The sequence below is a fragment of the Siniperca chuatsi genome, linkage group LG18 (assembly GCF_020085105.1).
Source record: "Siniperca chuatsi isolate FFG_IHB_CAS linkage group LG18, ASM2008510v1, whole genome shotgun sequence".
Taxonomy (NCBI): domain Eukaryota; kingdom Metazoa; phylum Chordata; class Actinopteri; order Centrarchiformes; family Sinipercidae; genus Siniperca; species Siniperca chuatsi.
Window position 1 is genome coordinate 21,293,264 of NC_058059.1, and position 19,694 is coordinate 21,312,957.

At 39.7% G+C, this 19,694-nt stretch overlaps 1 protein-coding gene across 1 annotated transcript in view; it reads right to left on the reverse strand.

Moving 5' to 3' along the window:
• The window catches only part of cacna1bb (calcium channel, voltage-dependent, N type, alpha 1B subunit, b), a 178,772-nt gene that overhangs the window by 24,410 nt on the left and 134,668 nt on the right, over window positions 1–19,694 (reverse strand). Inside the window, 14 exon segments of the mRNA XM_044173254.1 lie at window positions 41–137; window positions 1,686–1,813; window positions 2,694–2,844; window positions 2,998–3,089; window positions 5,743–5,808; window positions 6,629–6,745; window positions 7,743–7,745; window positions 8,858–8,941; window positions 10,482–10,592; window positions 12,377–12,541; window positions 13,069–13,270; window positions 16,329–16,466; window positions 16,715–16,875; window positions 18,892–18,988. Coding sequence (XP_044029189.1) covers window positions 41–137; window positions 1,686–1,813; window positions 2,694–2,844; window positions 2,998–3,089; window positions 5,743–5,808; window positions 6,629–6,745; window positions 7,743–7,745; window positions 8,858–8,941; window positions 10,482–10,592; window positions 12,377–12,541; window positions 13,069–13,270; window positions 16,329–16,466; window positions 16,715–16,875; window positions 18,892–18,988 — 1,612 coding nt within the window.

The window sequence follows — 19,694 nt, forward strand, 5'->3', positions numbered from 1 at the left end:
CATCCCTTTGAAAACAAAAGGACTGTGTGGGAGTGCAAACCTTATAAGCCACCCTGTTAGGGCACTTCTTCCCCAGGCCCAGGGGAGGCGAGATAAAACGCAACAATTTGTACATATCCTGATAGCATATCCTCCCGCTGAAAAAGATAAGACATGTTCAAGAGGTTAGGTCACAGGTTATTTCCTTAAATCTATCTATAATAATCTGTTATCAATTAGTGGACATTAACATTAGGTACATACTCAAGAAGTATCGGCATAAAGAATACAGTACAATGTACTCAATTTGTATTTTTCTGACTAAATCTGTGAATTTAATGGTGTTTATTATTTCTTAGAGAGAGAAAAAGTGTCTGGCACATAATCTCTGGCTCTTCTGTGTTTTCACCCAATTACCTCACATTTTCTTTTACTTTTGTTTATTACAACATGACGTCATGGCCGTAGCCAGGATTTTAGCAATACTGAGGTCAGCATTCAGTTTTAGAAATAGATTTGTAAAGAATGAAAGGAATGAAGTCTCAAATATCATTAAATTATTTGGACTTGTCGTATTTGATTACATTTGATGTAAGTTTTACTTTTTTCCCTGAATATAAAGGTCTAAATGCTGTTTCAAAGCCCTCTCCACACTGTAAGGAATAAAATTGTGGTGAAGAAATGCTAAATCCTTTACTTATGATTTTTTTCAGTTCACCTTAAAGTAGTCAAAGTATACTGAGTCTCAAAATACTGGAATCAGAATTTTAAATAACCACATGTACATTTTTAATTGTGGAACGTAAACTTCCCCTTAAACCCCCAAATTCCCAGAAAAAAACACCAACAAGGAAATGGCTCCGGCCTTGTGTTTACTGTAAACCAAAGTGGTCATTTTCTTCATGCAGCAGAAAACACAACAACTTTTGAATGTGTAAGGGACATAAAATGATGATATCAGTTTAAACAGACCTGACATAAAAATGAGTTAAAGCAGTTGAAAATATGCTGAATGTTACTGTAATCACTTCTCTGAGCTAATTTATATTCAAAGGAATAAATAAAAATTCCTCCCCCGTAATGTCTGTCAGGAGATGGCAATTTCGTATTTCACATCTCACAGCTCTCTTGGAGTCCTGACTCACAGCCAAGGCTCCTGCGAAGCCTTCTTTAAAAGTTAATGAGCCTTACATAATCTGAGACAGATTACGTCTCACACTGTCTAACTCAGAATTTATATTGTGCTTTAGTCAAGTTAAACAGTGTCGGTGTAAGGGGCAGAGAGGGCGCTGACATAAACCTGTATTCCCCCCGTTGGAGGGATAGAAATAGTTTCTCTTCACACCACAGTGACAGACTGAGGAGCTTTGGAGCCTGCTGGCTTAGTGGCAAAGAGGGCTGAGTGGACGTCAAGCGGAACGCTGGATTTACATGCATCAGTCCGGCTGACAGGGGGCTCGTCACCAGCCTCAGCCAACTCTGGGCTCAGGCTTACTGTCATTCACCCGCCGCTGCTAAGATGGGATTTTTTCCAGTTCCACGTCACAGACTCATCCTCCTGGAACTCAGAAGCCATTCTTAGAGTTTCCTGTTTCCCAGCCTACCTCTCTTCCAAAAACAAACCACCTCCTCTTTAACACTGACACTGGCTAACACTGGGGACTATACTGTAACTGTACTAGTCAGAAATCAGCAGAAGCACTTACCAGGCAGCAGGGTCGTACTCTGCCCACACGCGGATGAATTCATCAAGGTGATGAGGCCCCAGGATGGAGGCGTCCCTGGTCAGATACTCAAAGTTGTCCATGATGACAGCGACAAATAGGTTCAACATCTAGTAAATGAAAACACAAGTGTGCAAAATAAATTAATAATGAATAGAAATATTTGTTTCTACGCAAAAAAAAATCGAATTATCAAATTTCAGTCTGTAAAGAAAGATTAGTTTCCTATTGATTGAAGATATTACCTAATACTTCAAATTATGTAGGTTATGTAATGTTAGTAACTCTAGATAAAGGACCATCTTGGTGATTTTACATGCTTTTAGCCCCAAAACTGCATATATTTTATATTACTATTTACCATTTTGCAAACCCTGTGCGTTCAGGTTAATTTCCTACATGTAACATACATCTTTTCAGAATTTACTCCACTTGCAACTGCATTGACAACACCACTTTGCTACTGTATGCAACAATTAGAACTCTCTGTTTTTATTTATTTTTGGGGTTTAATTTAAAACCAATCAATAGATTTATCTGTTTATTTTGATTATTTAAAAACAATGAAAATGGCATTTAAAAAATCAATAATACAAAAATCACAGTTTTTTATTTGCTCTGTAACTGTCGGCATTTTCTGAGCTGTGCTTGGTGCAAGAAGCCCTTAATTACTATAAATTGCAAATAAGGTCTTCTCAGTGCAGGAAATGTGACAACTTTTGGGTTCATGGAAGTGTAAAATCTGTGTGAAAATAAGTTTAAACCAATCTGCTCTTTTTTTAAAATCAGCATATTAAAACAAAATGCACTAAAACAAAAATGATGAGCATTAGCTACAATGATCTAAGTTTGAGGAAGTTCACTGAAGTTCCAACTAGTAGTTAATAGGCTAACGCATGCAAAACCACCAAACTTCTGTATAATTTCTGTCGTTCAGAACACACAGTATGAGACCAGATGGAACGGCCTTCTGTTTTTCTTCATACTGACCAGGAAGGAGCAGAGGAAGATGAAGGAGACAAAGTAGAAGTAGGCAAAGTCACTTCCACACTCCTTCCCCACAGTTCCTGAGAGCTTATCACAAGGCCGGTTACTGAGACATGCTAACATGATCTCATGCCACGCCTCGCCTGTCGCACTCCTGAAACACACAAATCACAGTAAAGGTACACACATATGCACACAAAGTGAATGTAAACACTGCTCACCAGTGATAGGAGCAGAGTTTAGTGTTATCAGTAAGTACTGGATTATTTGTATTAGCAGAATTTTTTGAATATGGAAGCAGGATTACCTGAAGAGAAGGGTCAAGGCCTGGAAAAAGGTCTGGAAGTTGTTGTGGTGATTTATTGCAGTCTCCTCAATCAGCTCGATGTTTCCAAACACCTGAGACAGCAGGAGAGCAGGAGGCTACTTTAAACCACAGTACTTATATGTTAATAATAATGAACTATTGTGTCACAGAGACTACAACAGAGTACTGCCTGGTCCTCAGACTGAGATCCAAACAGGGCCCGTACCATGTCTTTAAAGGCCCTGAAAATGTATTTTCTCAATCAGCTTCTTACTTTGAGTGATGGGGTCCTACATGAGCACATTTTCTTTCTTCTTTCCAAAGTTTGAACAGTTTTGGTTATTTCACATGAGAGATTTCTGTATTTCTTTTTTTCTCTGTGCTCTTATTCTCACGAAGTGGGCGGGGAAAACATGATGTCGCGTACGTCCGTGCACCAATTAGGATGTAGCACCTTTTGAATCAGAATCTGATGATAGCTAGTGGTTTGACCATTAAGCTTTTCAATAATAATACCTAAGCATGTTTTCTTTTCAAACTTAAAATTTGATTGTTGCTTATTTAGTCACAACGATCTTATGTTATAGAAGATTGTAAACCGTGGGCTTTAAAACCAGACCCAACTGAACAGACTGGTACCAAATTTGTGCCACGAACCCAACCCAAGACATGAAGCTTTATGCAAAAACCCCCACCCCGAACCAGATCGGATTTTGGGTCGGGTTTGGGCCATTGTATAAAAACTCTACAAATATACTGCCATTTGACAGGAAGGTATCCAAAGAAAAAAAAACATTCACATCTGTTTGACAATGATATAAATGGTAGTCCATGTACAAACTGCTTTGGCAGCACTGTACTTAATTACATTAGTGACATGTCATGACAATAAAGCAAATTAGAGAGAATTTTCCTTTTTTGTTTTTCTGAATAAATAAGAATTTATCACTGATATCTATATTTGTTATCGGTAATTAGCTGATTTATGTTCTTTGTATTGTTTTTTTTTAGTATAAATTATATCTATTTATTATTTACCTTTTATTGTCACTCATTTTATGCATGTACTTTTTCATGCCAATAAATCTTCATTAATTTGAACTGAAACTGAATGGAGAGAGAGAGTGAGAGTGGATAACGGCCACAACTTGTGATGTCCCACAGTGGGTCCAGTAAAACAACCCAGAGGTCTCTATTCAAATATTTATTTGCCCCTCAGCGTGTCCATCCTGCTGGCCTATAAACACTGGCTGCTGGGCCCAGGAGACCTCTAACAGCAGTCAAATAGGTATGTAGCATCTTGACCCTGTACGAAAACAGCAACTGACTTTTTCAGCACCAACACTACGACAATCTTATATGTAAGAGGCATAAAAAGTAGATAAACCTTTATGAGTTACCTCTAAAAGATGGAAAAAATCCACTTCAAAATCAAACACCTGTACAATATTATGCAATCCAAGGCAGAGGCCATGCAATACATACTTGGTTTGTGAAATGTATCATTTTAAATTTTCATTGAAACTGTGTCAGAGATGTGTCGATTCAGCTCTATGGTAATCGTAGAAAAGGTTTCAGTCGTAGTCATCTGGACACTGTTTTCAGAATCAAGACGTTTCGGCTCCCATCCGGAAGTCATTCTCAATTGTGAAAAAATTGGACGGGAACTGGAAATTTAAGCTACTCTGTGTTACATAAGCCCTGCCCTCAGGAAGGAATCTGCCTGAGTATCTGTTAATAGCTAGTTTCACCTGAAACTGACCTAATAGTTATTTTCACAATTGAGAATGACTTCTGGATGGGAGCCGAAACGTCTTGATTCTGAAAACAGTGTCCAGATGACTACGACTGAAACCTTTTCTACGATAGAACACTCCTGGACGAATGAGGGACTACACCGCCTCTATGGTAATGTTAGAAGCATATGTTTGTGGTGTTGTACTGGAGGACACAATACAAATGAATGCAAAATCCCAAAACTTTGAACATTATAAGGTTTACAAAGGTAGTGTGTGGTGTTTATTGCAGGGTTGTTGTGTTGGATTGATATTTTACAGATATATATATACAGGTATTATATGTTGAAAAATAAAATCAATACTCACAAAGCTGAAAAACACATTGTAAGAGGATGAATGACTGGTTTTTGTACGGAATAAACAAACGAGATGTAACGTGTTAATTAATGAGATTTAGAGGTGCTGGTAGGTAGATTCTCTTACCTTTGGACAGAGCCAGACTAGTTGTTCCCCACAGCTTCCAGTCTTTATGCTAAGCTAAGCTAATTGTCTCCTGGTTGTGGCTTTATATTTAACTGACTGATATGAAGCGTGATATCAATCTTCTCACACAACACATTTCCCCAAAATGTCAAATTATTCCTTTAAGGTACAAAGTTGAGCCAGGGTTAGCATTCTGAGCATTGTTTATTAAAGTTTATACCATGGCCATAGGAAAGCTGTTTCTCATTGGCTAGCAGGTGTCTGTTGAAACACCCAATACAAAGTTTCAGCCAACAATTAAATCACCTATTATAAATCAGTGCTAAGCCTACATTAAACCCATTAAGCGAGTTGTCTCGTGGCATATTTTCTAGTCAAAGAGGTCAAAACACCTGTGGAGGGGTACACCGCGGGTGTGTGGGGACTTGGGGTTAATGACAAATCCACACTTTCTACGACGCATCTATCACTAAAACATTACATTGTGACTTCCTTTAGTCCAGCTGGTCATGTCATGACTCACCTGCATTCCAATGATGGCATAGATGAAGAACAGCATGGCAATGAGCAGGCACACATACGGCAGAGCCTGAAAACAAACACATAAATACACGTTAAACAGCGCAGATACATGTTCCAAATATTCCACACGTATATTCCTCTCTCATACACAAACACACACACACACACAGAGTTCGCAGCCTCTCTTTTGATCTCTCCCCCTTTCTCTGCACACACACACACTCACAAATCTGATTCTCCACAGAGGACTAGCACCCTTGTAAGATTTTACAGTCTTATTTAAGAACTTGAGCAGTCAACCTGACCCGCAGGGTCGATTCTTTTAACCAGCTATTTATATCGCTGCGAGGAGGAGGCGAACATTTGTTGTAATTAAATAGCCACCTTTTAACACTCTGCAGAAACTGTCCATTTTCATTGGGCTTAAAAGCTCTCACCACTGACATTAAACCTGCTATAAATTCTCTCGGCTGCGGCCCGGCGCTCCACATTTAACTCAACTTGTCCCAGGGGATTTACAGAGCAAACCGCCACTGTGTGAAAATCCGAACTGCTGTCTGCTGAGAGCTACTTAGTTCGATTTTAAGTGAAGTCTGCAGCTGGCCTCTGCCTGCTTTTGAGCCCTCAATGTTTGTATTTTGTGTGATATCCTTTTATTAACATAGAAATCCATCTAATTGACAAACTCTACGCTTAAATCTTTCTTGAATAAATCTGCATCCGCATTGTTATGCACTTGTGTTTTTCCTGACTTTCTTTCTTTCGTTTCTTTTGTCCCTTTCTGCAAAACACTTTGTTTTGAAACGTGCCACATAAATCAAGTTTATTTACATGTTTTACACGCGTGTCCAGAGGCATTTACTTGTTAGTGTGCGTTTTTAGGTTACCTTGAAGGACTGGACGAAGGTCCACAGCAGGATGCGGATGGTGTAGCCCTGCCGCAGCAGCTTGATGAGACGAGCCGCTCTGAACAGCCTCAGGAAACTCAGGTTGATCATCTTGTCCTGGGAGAGAAAACAGATACTTGGTGAGGTATTCTAATATACCCAGGATGGAAGGATTTAAAGCCATACTATGTAAGTCTTAAAAGAAAAACTGACGCACTTCAGCTCAAGATTTTACACTTAGGGGTTTTGCTGCCACAGCCCTTCTTGGTCTGGTATGACCAGTATGGTGGCGAATGTTAGCAAACTTTAGGTATTGCTGTGGAAGTATTGCTGTGAGTTCGCTGACTCTTTATGACTTTTCTCTACTTGTGCTATTGTTAATTACACTTGTGGCCACAGTGGCCACTGTTCAGCTAAAGCTACGTAGGCTCCCTTCAAATTAATCTCATATCATTATCTGCATAACTGATCAAAGTGGATTTAACAGAGAGATAATACAAATTAACACGATGGTAAAAAATCTCAGGCATAAGTCAAAACAAGCACAGATAGCAAGAGCTGGATCACTTCAGTGTTTTCATTCTATTTCCTTTAAACGTTTAAAGTTGAAGGGTTAAGTACTTGCACTTGTTATGCAAGAAATGTCTGTCTTAACAAGGTTTAGACTGTGAGGGTCTTAAAATATTGCTTAACAAGCACGAAAACATGCCAGGGGAGATGAGCTTATTTATGTAGTTGCAATACAAACCAGCCAATTTCAAGGATTTTGTAGAACTGAGTAATTTCTTATACCAGTGCACTAATATTGGATTTTGTTGCAAACCAAAGACACTGCACTGGCTTATTATAAGACTAAATGATGTGTGAACATGTTTTTGCAGTGCACATTTTAATGTCAGATCTTACGCAACTGAAATTGCTCAAGATGATTGTGTTGCTGTTAAAGCACACATTTCTAACAGTGTAATAGGCCTTTTTCTTTTATATCATGTCACATTGAGGGTTCAGTAGGTAGACACTTTAAACTCAGACTGTGGGAGAGAACAACACACACACACACACACACTGACGAGGGAATTGACAAAATCAGCGGCCAACAAGAAAAGCCACTTACCGTCTAGAGGTGTCAGATGTGACAGAAGGGGCAGAGTGAGGGCACAGGCGCCAGGAAAGACACAGCAGAAGATGGAAACAGCAAAAGAGAAAAATACAGAGAAGGAAGGCGAGAGAGAGAGAGAGAGAGAGAGAGAGACAGAAAAGAAGACTAATGATCACATGAAAAGAAAGTCACACAAAGAGAGAGACCGACTTTGCCACAAAGATAGCAACGGTACTCTGTCTCAGCCCTCCATCACCACAATCAAAACACTTTTCGTCCATTTTTCATGTGTTGTAATTCAACAGAGCAAACTAAATGCTCCAAACTTCTGTGTCGCGCCTCCTGTTGCCATGCGGCGAGCTTTGTGTTATGCATTGATTTTCATTTCAGCTTTAATTATTGATTTTCACGATTTCATTTCTTTTTTCTCACAGTTTTCTTGGCTGAGCTTTTGATTCGAGGACTGAGACTGTGAGAGCAAAGCAAAGCGGGACTTCTATGTTCATGATTTGGGAGCTGAGGTGCTTTGTTCAGATTAGAAATGTTTGGGGAAAAAAGTAAAAAAGGACCCATCTTTTTATGTAAATTAGTGCTGAAACAATTTGTCAATTAATTGTTTAGTGAGTTAGTTGACTGACATTGCAACAATTTCAATAATCAGTCAATCTTTTTACATTTTATGTTTTTACATTGTTGTAAATTGAACATCTTTGGGTTTTAAACTGTTGGTCAAAAAAACTAGTAATGTGAAGACGTCAGCTTGAGCTCTGACAACTTGTGATGGGCATTTTTTCACTATTTTCTGACTTTTTTTTCCTGACTAAACAATTCATCAATCAATCAAAACAATTATGGAGAGACAAACAGGTAATGAAAATAATCATTACTTGCCTAATGTAACCTATATTAACCTAATGTAAACTATATTACCTGCATAAGTAAACTATATGAACTACTTATCAACTTCTACTTTTCCATTATCACAGTTTCTCTGCTACTGCCTGTATCACAGCATGCTGCAGCAGCTGTGAGCATGCACTGAATCCTGATACTCATGTACTGTACAAAGTCACCCATAAGAGACTGGTGTAACGGCACTCAGAGGAGCCCACGATCGCTGCAGCTCTTACCTTAACCTCTGTGACCAAGATGTCTGTGATGCTTCCAAGCACAGTCACAAAGTCAAACACATTCCAGGCTGCTTTCAGGTAGTTCTAAAAGACAAAGACGGCATAGAGAGATTAGGCTGTTCATTCAAACTTTAAAATGTTCAGCTTCTTTGGTACAATTCTGGGTGTTATGATTATTTTTGTGCCTTTCATACTTTTTATAACGAAACAGAATGGGATAAACGTTCAAACTAGGGCTGCAACTATTTTCTGCAATTATTTATTTATCATTTTGTTACAATTGTAGATCATTTTCTAAAGTCCAATGTGACATTTTCAAATGTTTTTGTTCAACCATCAGTCCAAAATCCAAAGATATTCAGGTTGCAGTGATATAAAACATTTTTGCCTAAAAAATTACCTCAAAGATTAATCGATTAGCAAAATAATGGCAGATTAATTATCTGTCGATCGACTCATCAATTCATCGACCAATTGTTGCAGCTCTAGTTCAAACTCACCACTTCTGAAGCCTTCCTACAGTTTCACATTTCAATAAACATTTTTCAAAGAGGTCATCACCTTTTATTTTCAATCACCCTATCTTTGTTTTTTCATACATCTTATTTAGAGTCAGTTAGAGAGTCAATACAATGAATATTCGATTTGTGAAAATAAGTTGCCGAATCCTGTGCAGGAATTTTAACATGACATATTTTTGCAAATTCGAATGCATAGTTAAGCTCTGTGTATTTGGTTAAATTCAAAGATGTGCGGATATACAAAAGTTGTAGGGGTGTACAAAAAAATTCCCTCATAGATTGAAAAAAACAACAACAAATATACCTAAACACACAAAAATCTAGACATCCCCTCGGGCACACAAATATATATGTGCATATCCAACGCGCAAAAATGAGGACACACTCCCCTGCATAAACTAACTGCTGAGCTGCTGCCTGCAGCCTGGATCCCCTCAGACTGGTCAATCATCCAGCTCCTGAGGCCAGAGGCTGCCAGGCCCTGAAGCTGCAGTCTGAAGAGATGCAGCAGCCGAGTGTTTATACCAGCAGATGCGAGCCCATCCGTCTGGGCTTAACAGCTAAACAGGTGGAGGCAAGTGGTGTGTGAGAAAAGCAATTTAATAAATGGGCCTCGTAAATGGAACGGAGCCAGAGATGAAATGCCTCGCTGCAGGCTAGACGGCCCCATGTTGGGGGAGATTTATTCTTTTTGAGCACTCTTCTATTCAGCTCTTCTTTTTCGTTTAGTAGTTCACATTCCTCATTCCTGAATTTGAGACGTTACACCTTTTACTGCTTTGTGACATGTCATGCATCCTCTGCTATACTTTTTATGTACTTTTGCACAAACAAAAAATCACAATCCTTCAAACACCCTTCCATGTTTCTCTAAGTGTGACTATGTGTCCGTTTCTTCATTAGAAACACCCCGATGGTCTCTAAATGCTGACACTAAAGACCGCAGATCTAAAAATTGTTGGAAATTGTTGTTTTAACATTCACAAGGACAACATTTAATTAACTGAGCAGTGCAAGCACAGTGAGAGCAGTCTGATGCAGAAGTCACCCCCAGTCTGATTCTTATGGCGAGTACAGCGCAGCATATGGTCTTGACAGCTCACCAGTGGACCGAAGGCAATAATCTTGAGGAAGCACTCCAGTGTGAAGAGGGCTGTGAAAACGATGTTTAAGTATTTCAGCATGGACTCGTACAGGTCTGGAGCGCCGTAGAACTGAGGACAGAAGGCAAAACATACACTCAATATATTTGGTGAAAGACTTGAGAGAAGAAGCACAGGAAGTGTGATAAATCTGCATTCTTTACCCCATTTACTGTACACTTAGCCACTTCTGTCTTGGGCAGATCGGATAGATACTACATAGATAGATGCAAACAAGAAGCACCGCAGGCCAAGTATATTTGATTGCTCAGACGCACTCTAGCAAGATGTTGAAAAGGTGTACATGCATTTGTCAATCCCAGCTGCATACATACATTTGAATCCTCTCGAGTGTCAGTAGGCGCTGTGTCTTGCCACTGTGACAATGGCAGGTGATCGTTACACTGAAATGATCTGAGCCTGTATGTGTTTGTGTTAGTTTGCTGGTCATTGTTAGCCCTACATCCAGGGCCACCTTACTACCTTCATGGCCCTATAAGAGGGAATCCCAACATTTCAGTCACTTAGGAATTTATCACATTTGTTAAGAGGAGAAAGTTGAATATATGATACAAAAAATTGGATTATGAGGTATTATTGCGATTTTGTGGTAATATAACTTCTAGCCACCAGGGGAAGCACTGAATGCTCTGATGGAGCAGCACTCCAGTGGGCAAGCAAGGAAGAAACTTGCAATCTTTGCTTTTACATTGTTTGCATTTACTTTAATGGAAGTCAACCCCTCGTTGTTTCTTTTGGTGCTTGACACTCGTCTGACATCATGTTTTTTTCCATGTGAAAAGTTGCTAAGAAGTCCCTTCATTGAGTTTGTATTTTCATTATTCTTCCTTTAACAAAAGGTATGAATGCCTGAGTGACTGAAATACCCGGGTTTTCTTCTGATAGCCATCCATCACAGTCTTGGGTAAAAGCTAGTTAGTTGTTAGCTACCTAAACTTTTTTTTTAGCAAGTTATCCAGAAAAATTAGGCCACTCCATCTTGTTTTCTTCTGTTGGTTTTGGCAGTTGAACAGCTTTAGGTACATCACCGCCACCTTCTCTCATGGAGTTTTTGTTAGCTTTCATTTATTTAAGATGTAAAAATTACAAAGTTCATAGTGGTAGTGTGTTGCAGTCTGCTCAAATTTGCAGTGTGGGAAACATTTTTTCTTATTATTTATCTGGCTATTGGAAACACAAATGTTGCTAAGTGTATGTTAAAGTGCATCAATTGTATCTAGATTTTAACTCAATAAGAGCCACAAAATCAATCTCACACGTATCCAAAATCACGCAGCAGTATATCTGAACAGCCTTTCAAACTGTTTCTTCAAATAAGTTTTCAGATTTTATGCTCACAAGCTGACAAAGAGAGGTAAATTTGAAATATTGTTAGATTATGTAAATGAAACCACAAACACCAGGTGAACAGAGCTCCTCTCTGGCACCAGCCTGCATTACCCAAACTGGCTGTTTCATTCCCTCAGAGATTTTCTCTTCTGAGTAGGTGAGTAAAGGAACTGCCAAGACACGAGCACTTCCCTCTGATAGCAGCAAGCACTGTTTGGCAGAAGTGTCGCAGGGGTGTGCTGGTGTTTGATTTTTAATTGTTGACCATGTCTCGAGGCCAGACCAGTGCTGTTGCAGTAATTGCATCTCTGCCTTAAGAACTAAATTATCAAAAGGTACAGATTTATGGAATCAGCTTCTGCAGTCCTTCTTATTGTTTCAACAATGTGCTGTATCACATTGGGAACTGAATAAATATCACTGAGCCAATACACTACTTTTTTTATGGCTGAGAGGCATGTGAGAAGAACTGGGGCTTTGCCTCGTTAGCAGGAGGAATCACTGACCTTCATCATCAGCACGACTGTGTTGAGGGCGATTAAAGTCATGATGGCGTACTCGAACGGAGGCGACACCACAAATTTCCACATCTTGTACTGGAAGGACTGCTTGTTCTCTGGCATGTATCTCGTCAGCGGCTTGGCGTTGATGGCAAAGTCAATACAAGCCCTCTGTTTGATGAAAAGACAAAACAAAAACAGACAGTGTATGAATCCTCTCTGATACAGGAACTTCAGACATTTCATCATAGAAGACAAACATGAAAGACAGTTGGAACGCTGTAAGAGGATTTTCTGTGTTTTGTAATATTCAAAGATGAGACTATAAATTGAAGCTCTCAAGCTAGCCAATACTTTACAGACAAAAAACAGCATGATTTTTAAAAAGCCCCTGTGAAGTGGAGATGAAGAGAGTGGAGAAGATAAACCCCACTGCTTTCTTTTTTTAGTAATTTGTTCTGTTTGAGGTAATTGTAAGTCATGTTAGATCTAATTTGCCTAGAAGCGATGTTTAGCAGTGGATCAGCGTGTGCTCTGACTTCTAATGAAGAAAACATTTTTTGATGCAAGAGACAAACATCTTCAGAAACTAGTGCATCTGCAGAAATAATCAAGCCTGTGTTCTTGTTGCATGTGGGGGGGTCATAGTTTCCCAGGAGAACAACCAAGAAAGTGCATCACATCCACCACTCTCACACCTCATTCTTCTCCAGGCTGCACTCCGACATGGCCTTGTCTCCCTGCTCCTGGAAGGTGATGATGATCAAAGCCACAAATATGTTGACAAAGAAGAAGGGGAACACCACAAAGTAGACCACATAAAAGATGGATGTCTCCATGCGGAAGCCTGGGCTGGGGCCCTGGTCCTCATAAGTGGCATCCACGGAGTGCTTCAGTACCCTGAAAAGAAGGAAATGATGAACTGACAAGAGATTCAACCCCCGAAGAAATCCCAGCAGGCAGTAAAGCGTAATGACTGAGTAATGACTTGTAAAATATCAGCTTTCGTCTGCCCTTGTCAGACTATTTCCATACATTTTCCTCAAATAGTCCCTCTTTCATTTTTAAATCCTTCAGTGCTAGAGTTTTCAGGTCCGTCCACCACAGACCAAGAGTTTCTATGCCCCCTCGCCCAACTTTCAGAGTAGGACTTCAACTAATGATTAATGGATTAATTGTTTGGCCTAAAAACATCAGACAACAAGGAAAAATGCAAGGGGACATCTTCAAATAACTTGTTTTGTCCGACCAACAGTCCAAACCCCCCCCAAAAAAACCATTAAGTTTAATATAATGTAAGAAGAGAAAAGCAGCATCAAATGGAACCATCATAAAATATCTACCAAAATATTTGGCATTTTTGCTTGAAAAATAACTAGAATGATTAACTGATTATCAAAATAGTAATTTTCTTTCGATCGACTGAATGATTAATCATTGCAGATCTATTTCAGACTGATCCAAGCTCTCCTAATGTTCCTATCTGAGCTTTAAAAGATGCTGAATCCCTGAGATGACTTCTATCTGAAGAGAACCAGCAAATCCGCTCACCTCCACCTTTACCCCGCTGTACCCTGTAACTCACTAAAATAAATCCTGGAGGTGGAATCAAGCAAGCTCGATGAAATAACAATGAAATCCTCACAGAGGATATTTCTAAGTGAATGCATTAGTCAAGGCACAGTCAGGAGCCCTGTGTGCCTTGAACAGAGAACATGGCCGTGCCCAGTTGCAGCGTCTATCCTTACAGATATTACAGTTTATTACAAGTGTCTCCAGAAAGTTAATGAGGGCTCACAGCTCTCCTGCTGTGAAATCAGCAAGTGCTCGACGATTCTCTGGCAGACGTGTTGAGCACTGTCTGTACACTTTCCAGTTTCCAAGTTGGATTATAATTTGTTGCTGTGCGCGAAGCACTTTGTAACTTTAAAAAAAATGCACTACAAATAAAGATGATGGTGATGAGAAACTGCAAGTACCCCAAAACAACATATTTAAGTGGCAAAGCCCTCTAGTGGCCGTAGAAATGATGCAAAGAAGGAAGTAAGGCGACACTGAATCCTCTCTGGGAGGAGGTGACTGTGGTTGATGGGTCACAAAAACACCTGAGTTCTACACAGGAGACGGCTGTTTGTTTCCCATTTCCAACCGCAAGCCTTTGTTTGCAATAAAAACTAAGCATGACCATGATTGTTCCCTAACTTTAACCACGTCTTTATTATTGTAACCATGACAACAAAGGTCATTTTAACCCAAACCATGATGTTACTTATTTTAACCGATCATCTTTCCCTAAACCTAACCAAGTCGGTTTTGTCCCTAAACCTAAGCAAACCACAGTGTTGTCACATCATGAAACAGATTTATTTTTCAAATGTGATCTGTAACGGTTTCGGAAGGCGAAGAATAATAATGTCGTCCTGCTGATAGGGGCAACAGATCAGAAAACGCCTCTATGTGTCGTTCTAAAAGGCCAGGACAAAAGACGTACTTTGTCGTTTAACTTGGAGGACTTGTTGGATGATGGTGATGACAATAATTATGACTATTATCATTCACGGTTTGTAATTTTGGAGAAAAAATGGAGATGACCGGCAGTCCAAAATCATAAAAATAATGAGAAAAATCAACCATCATGATTTTCATGATTTGTTTACATCTAATTTGATCAGCACCTGTCTGCCCAGGTAATGTGATTTCACAAAGTGCTGTCTCACTCGTAATACGGCATTTGGAGCTGTTGGACCTCTTTCACTTGTGCTAATCATGCAGGTGATATCAGAAACACTGCTGTCACATGGGAGTGTCTGTAATTACCAGTTTGCAACTTGTTCATGTCAGCATTCAAGCTGTACGACTGGGAAACTGATTCTTCTGAAAGGTCCTCTTTAATAACACAGAGCTGCCTGAAAACCCAACACACATGGATGCCTCACGTCAGCCAAAGTGTGTCGTTCCAGGTAATAAAACCCAAGTTTAATGGACAAAGTGCTATTTTGTCAGTGCGCAGTATTTTAACCTCACACGACCAACTCTGCAATCACACAGCCGTCCGGAGTTGCCTGATGACGTAAACGCTCGCAAGTCATACACATGGGAATATTTCCCATCTCTACCATCCATCCCACATGACCTGAAGCCGGCATTAAGGTGGACATTGTACCTAGGCTATGGTATGTTCATTGCCAGAGGCACACTTGAAAACAGAGTAAGATTATATTATTATAATCATAAATTCTCAGTGGGTGTGTAAGGAGCTGGTATAAATCACACCCAGTCACATCAGCTCCACAAACAGCACACTGCACACTTCATTTTGTTCTTGTTTCTTTTAGTTGAGTATCTAAGTATCTGTACAATTTTAGGTAAAGGTTTTTGTTAGCTGATTAATTCATCATGTTTCCTTTAATTAGAATGCTTGACTCTGATTACAGAAAAGAAGCAGAGTTGTAAACTTTTGTCACTAAGGGTACAATTTCTTAGGTATCAAATAATAAAAATGGGTAAATGTATATTTAAATGTAAAATCCATTTGCGAGTCATGGTGTTATTGTGCCGTCACTACTTGTTTAGTAGTGTGTGATTTTAGATGATCATGACGAGCTTAGTCAGTTTAACAATTTACTTTATCTACAAGTACAAATGAATTAAATAAGCAAATAGCCATCAACAGTCCTTGACAGAGATGGTGAAGATGATAGATCGGCCTGTACTTTAGCTCAGGCACAGAATGACAGACTGAAGCCATCTACGCAGTGAGCTTTGATTGCATCTTTAGAGAAGGCACAGTAATTAAGCCTGGGAGAAATCAGTTGGGTTTAATCTGCGCTGTACCATCAGCCTCCAGGTGTTTCGTATTCAGCTTGTAAACCACTGTGTGTACAGCTGACTTAAAGTGGCAGTTTATGTATGAGAGGCGCTTCACAAATGAAGTGACATGGAGGTTGTTCTGACTTACAATGGCCAGCCCTCTCCGGTGGAGACAGTGAAGAGCGTTAGGAAGGCCCAGAGAACGTTATCGTAGTGGAACTCGTACTTCTTCCACTCTCTGGGCTGAGCTTCCACGTCGTCCCTGTCGTAGTCCAGAAATTGACCCCTGCGAGAGAGATGGGAGGAGAGACAGAATCAGGTGAAAAGAGATGTAATCAAAAGAGGAGGAAGAATATCGTCTTCAAAATAGAAGAGAAAAAAATGCAACTGAGAATGTTACCAAATGGCAACAACCATGGCTGAATGTAGAGGTATAAAGTCAGTTACCTTAATGGATCATTTAAGACATTTTGAAAATACAGTTGAATTAATAAGACACTCAGGCATGAAGAAGGGTAAGTTTGCTTGATGTACCTGCAGTCTTTCTCCAGACCCTTGGACTCGTCTGTGCAGTAGAAGAATTTGCCCTTAAAGAGCTGCACAGCGATAACAGCGAAGATGAACATGAAGAGCATATAGACGATGAGGATGTTAAGAACGTTCTTCAGAGAGTTTACAACACAGTCGAACACCGCCTGGAAATACACACACACATACACACACTCATATCAATAAATGTAAAGTATATCTACACATCCCCTTCGGGGATCAATAAAGTATTTCTGATTCTGACATAGTTTTTAGGAGACTGCATTGATGTACACTCACACTATTACCAGGAAGCTTCACCATTATTTTCAGTTTTATTATTCAAAAAGAAATAGTAAATCATTATGCCAATTTGCCAATTTTGTAAAAAGCAGCTGCCTTAATCTACAACCACAACAAATCTGAGGGCTCGCCTGCTAGCTGCAACCCGAGTGAGGCAGCGGAGGCATCTGCACAACCTGTCTGACTGCCTATTCAAGACACATAGTGCAGCTGTGTGACACCACACGGGAAAATATAAAGACTACACCGAGGGTAAGACCTTCTGATCACGGACGGATGGATACCACTGGCCACACATGCTTATGTGACAGTCACAGCTCACTGTATCTCAGACTCAAACATTACGCTATTTGTGTCACATTCAAAACAATTCGAAAGAATTACGTGTTAGTTTGAATTTGTTCGAACTTGACTTTTTGAAAAAGTGACAGCCCTATTTTGAATACAGGTGAAAACTGGATGGTGATTTGCTCTCTTTCCAGAAATCATGACCCGGTTACTCAAGATAATCCACAGATTTGTTGTGAGAAGTTTCATGTAGGGACTATTTTTTTTTCTACCAATAGTTCCTACGTGAAACTGCTCACAACAAGGTCTGTTCAAAAAAGGCAGCCATCTCTACGGCTGATAGCTCCAAAACTCGGAAACTCACACCAAAACAATCTAAATACACCAAAAAATACACTGTTTTCTCTAAGAAGCAATGGCGGAAGTAGCATGACATTGTTAAAGCGCCGCAAAGTCTCTCAGTGTGGAGGTTGGGGCGGATGATTGAATGAACAAAGTATCTTGACTGTGACACCAGAAACAACTGTTCGTCAGTCTTTTCTTTTAACTATGACCATGATCTTTCCCTAAACTTAACCAAGTAGTTTTAATTGTGTAACTTCACGAAACCTTTAACCATAGAGGTGGCAGATCAGAAAACACTCAACTGAATTTTTTTTATTGGTCATATGCTTTGGGAAGGCACTGACAAACAAACTTGTCCTGGCAATAGGGGCGCTGGATCAGAAAACACTTGTGTGAGTCATTTTGGAAGGCAAAGACAAACAACGTCTTCTGATGTTTGGTTTGAAGGACTGTTTGGCAAAAAGATGTCTACAGGTCTAGGTTAAAACTGAGCAAAGTGACTGTTTAACAGCAGTTCCTAAATGACTATCTTTCAACTTGTAATTGGAATCTGCTTTGAAAGAAATAGCAGAGTGAGTTAATTGCTGTTGAAACAATGGTGCACTGTTTTAACCCAGATGTCTAGACGTCTATCGGTGCTTACTGAGTACATGAACACACCTTTGCATGAAGTCTGTGTCTCCCTGCCTGTCACTCTTTCCCTCCAGTTATTTTCTTCTGTCAGCTTGTGCTGTGATCTCTCTGTGAGATGGAGTGCTTTGTCTATCTTTCCTGACATGTATGCAATCTAACCAATGAATATGTTGCTGCATGAATGATGGCCATCGAGGCTTTTCTGTCCAGAGTGAGGACAGAGCATATTTCTCCCCTCCGCTACCAGCCTGTCCGTCAAACCACTCTGTCCAAGTATCCAAGAAGAGTTGTGGATGAGCGTCTGTCTGCCAGCTCTGATCTGTCTCAATCATCTCACTTCTATTACTCCAATTACATCTTTCATCTTTTGTCAGATCCATTACTTTGGATGATCAGCTGCCTTCACGCACCAGAGGGAAGCTGTCATTTCTACAAACTGCTGCTGCAAACTTTTCAGTGCCACCTTTCAAACTTACAGGGTGTGACTATTTGATGCTCAAAACACAGTTTCTAAACGATTTTTTCTACCCCCTGTATCTGTGCCCATGTCTTTTTGAGGGGTTTTTGTTTTTTTTCAGAATGGACTGGGTGGCTTACAGATCGGATTACTGTACCTTCAGCTTGGGCAGCCGTTTAATGGTCTTGAGCGGCCGCAGGACTCGGAGGACCCTCAGGGACTTGATGGTGTTGATGTCCTTGCCTTTCGTCCCTCTGTGCAGATTGAGAGTACAGTTAGTCTGCGTGAAGTAGTGTAACCGATAGTGATAATCAACCCTTTCATCCCATCCTCCAGTAAAAAGAGCTGATTGTTAGTACATCAGATAAACTGTGTACACAGAGAAATACCTGTTTATATTCTGTTAGTAGAGTACATGCATGTGAGTTCATAATGTTATTCTACAGAAACAGAGTAACCACAGTTTACTCAGGTACTGTAAATAAGTTTGATGTTGCTCCGCCACTACATTTCAGAGGAAATATTGCACTTTTTTTACCATATTACACTTATCTGATGAATGTAGTTACGTTACTTTAGATTTTGTTTACAAGAGATAAACTCATAAAATATCACTTATATTTACTTGATTATTTGTATGTATTATTATGTATATTATATGTCTTATATTGTATATTATTTCTCTCTTATTTCTTTCCCTCCTTCTGTCCTTTCTTTCTTTCCTTCCTTCCACTTTTTCTTTCTTTCCTATCATTCATCTTCTCTTCTGTCCTTTTTTCTTTTTTTCTTCTTCCTTCTCTTCACTTTCCCTCCTTTTTTGTTTCCTTCCTTCTTTTGTTTCTGTTTGTCATTTTCTTTCCTTCCTTCCTCCTGTCATTCACTTTCGTCCATTCTTTTATTCCTTCCTTCCCCCCCCTCTTTCCCTTTTGTTCTTTCTTTCCTTCTTTCATCCTTTATTTC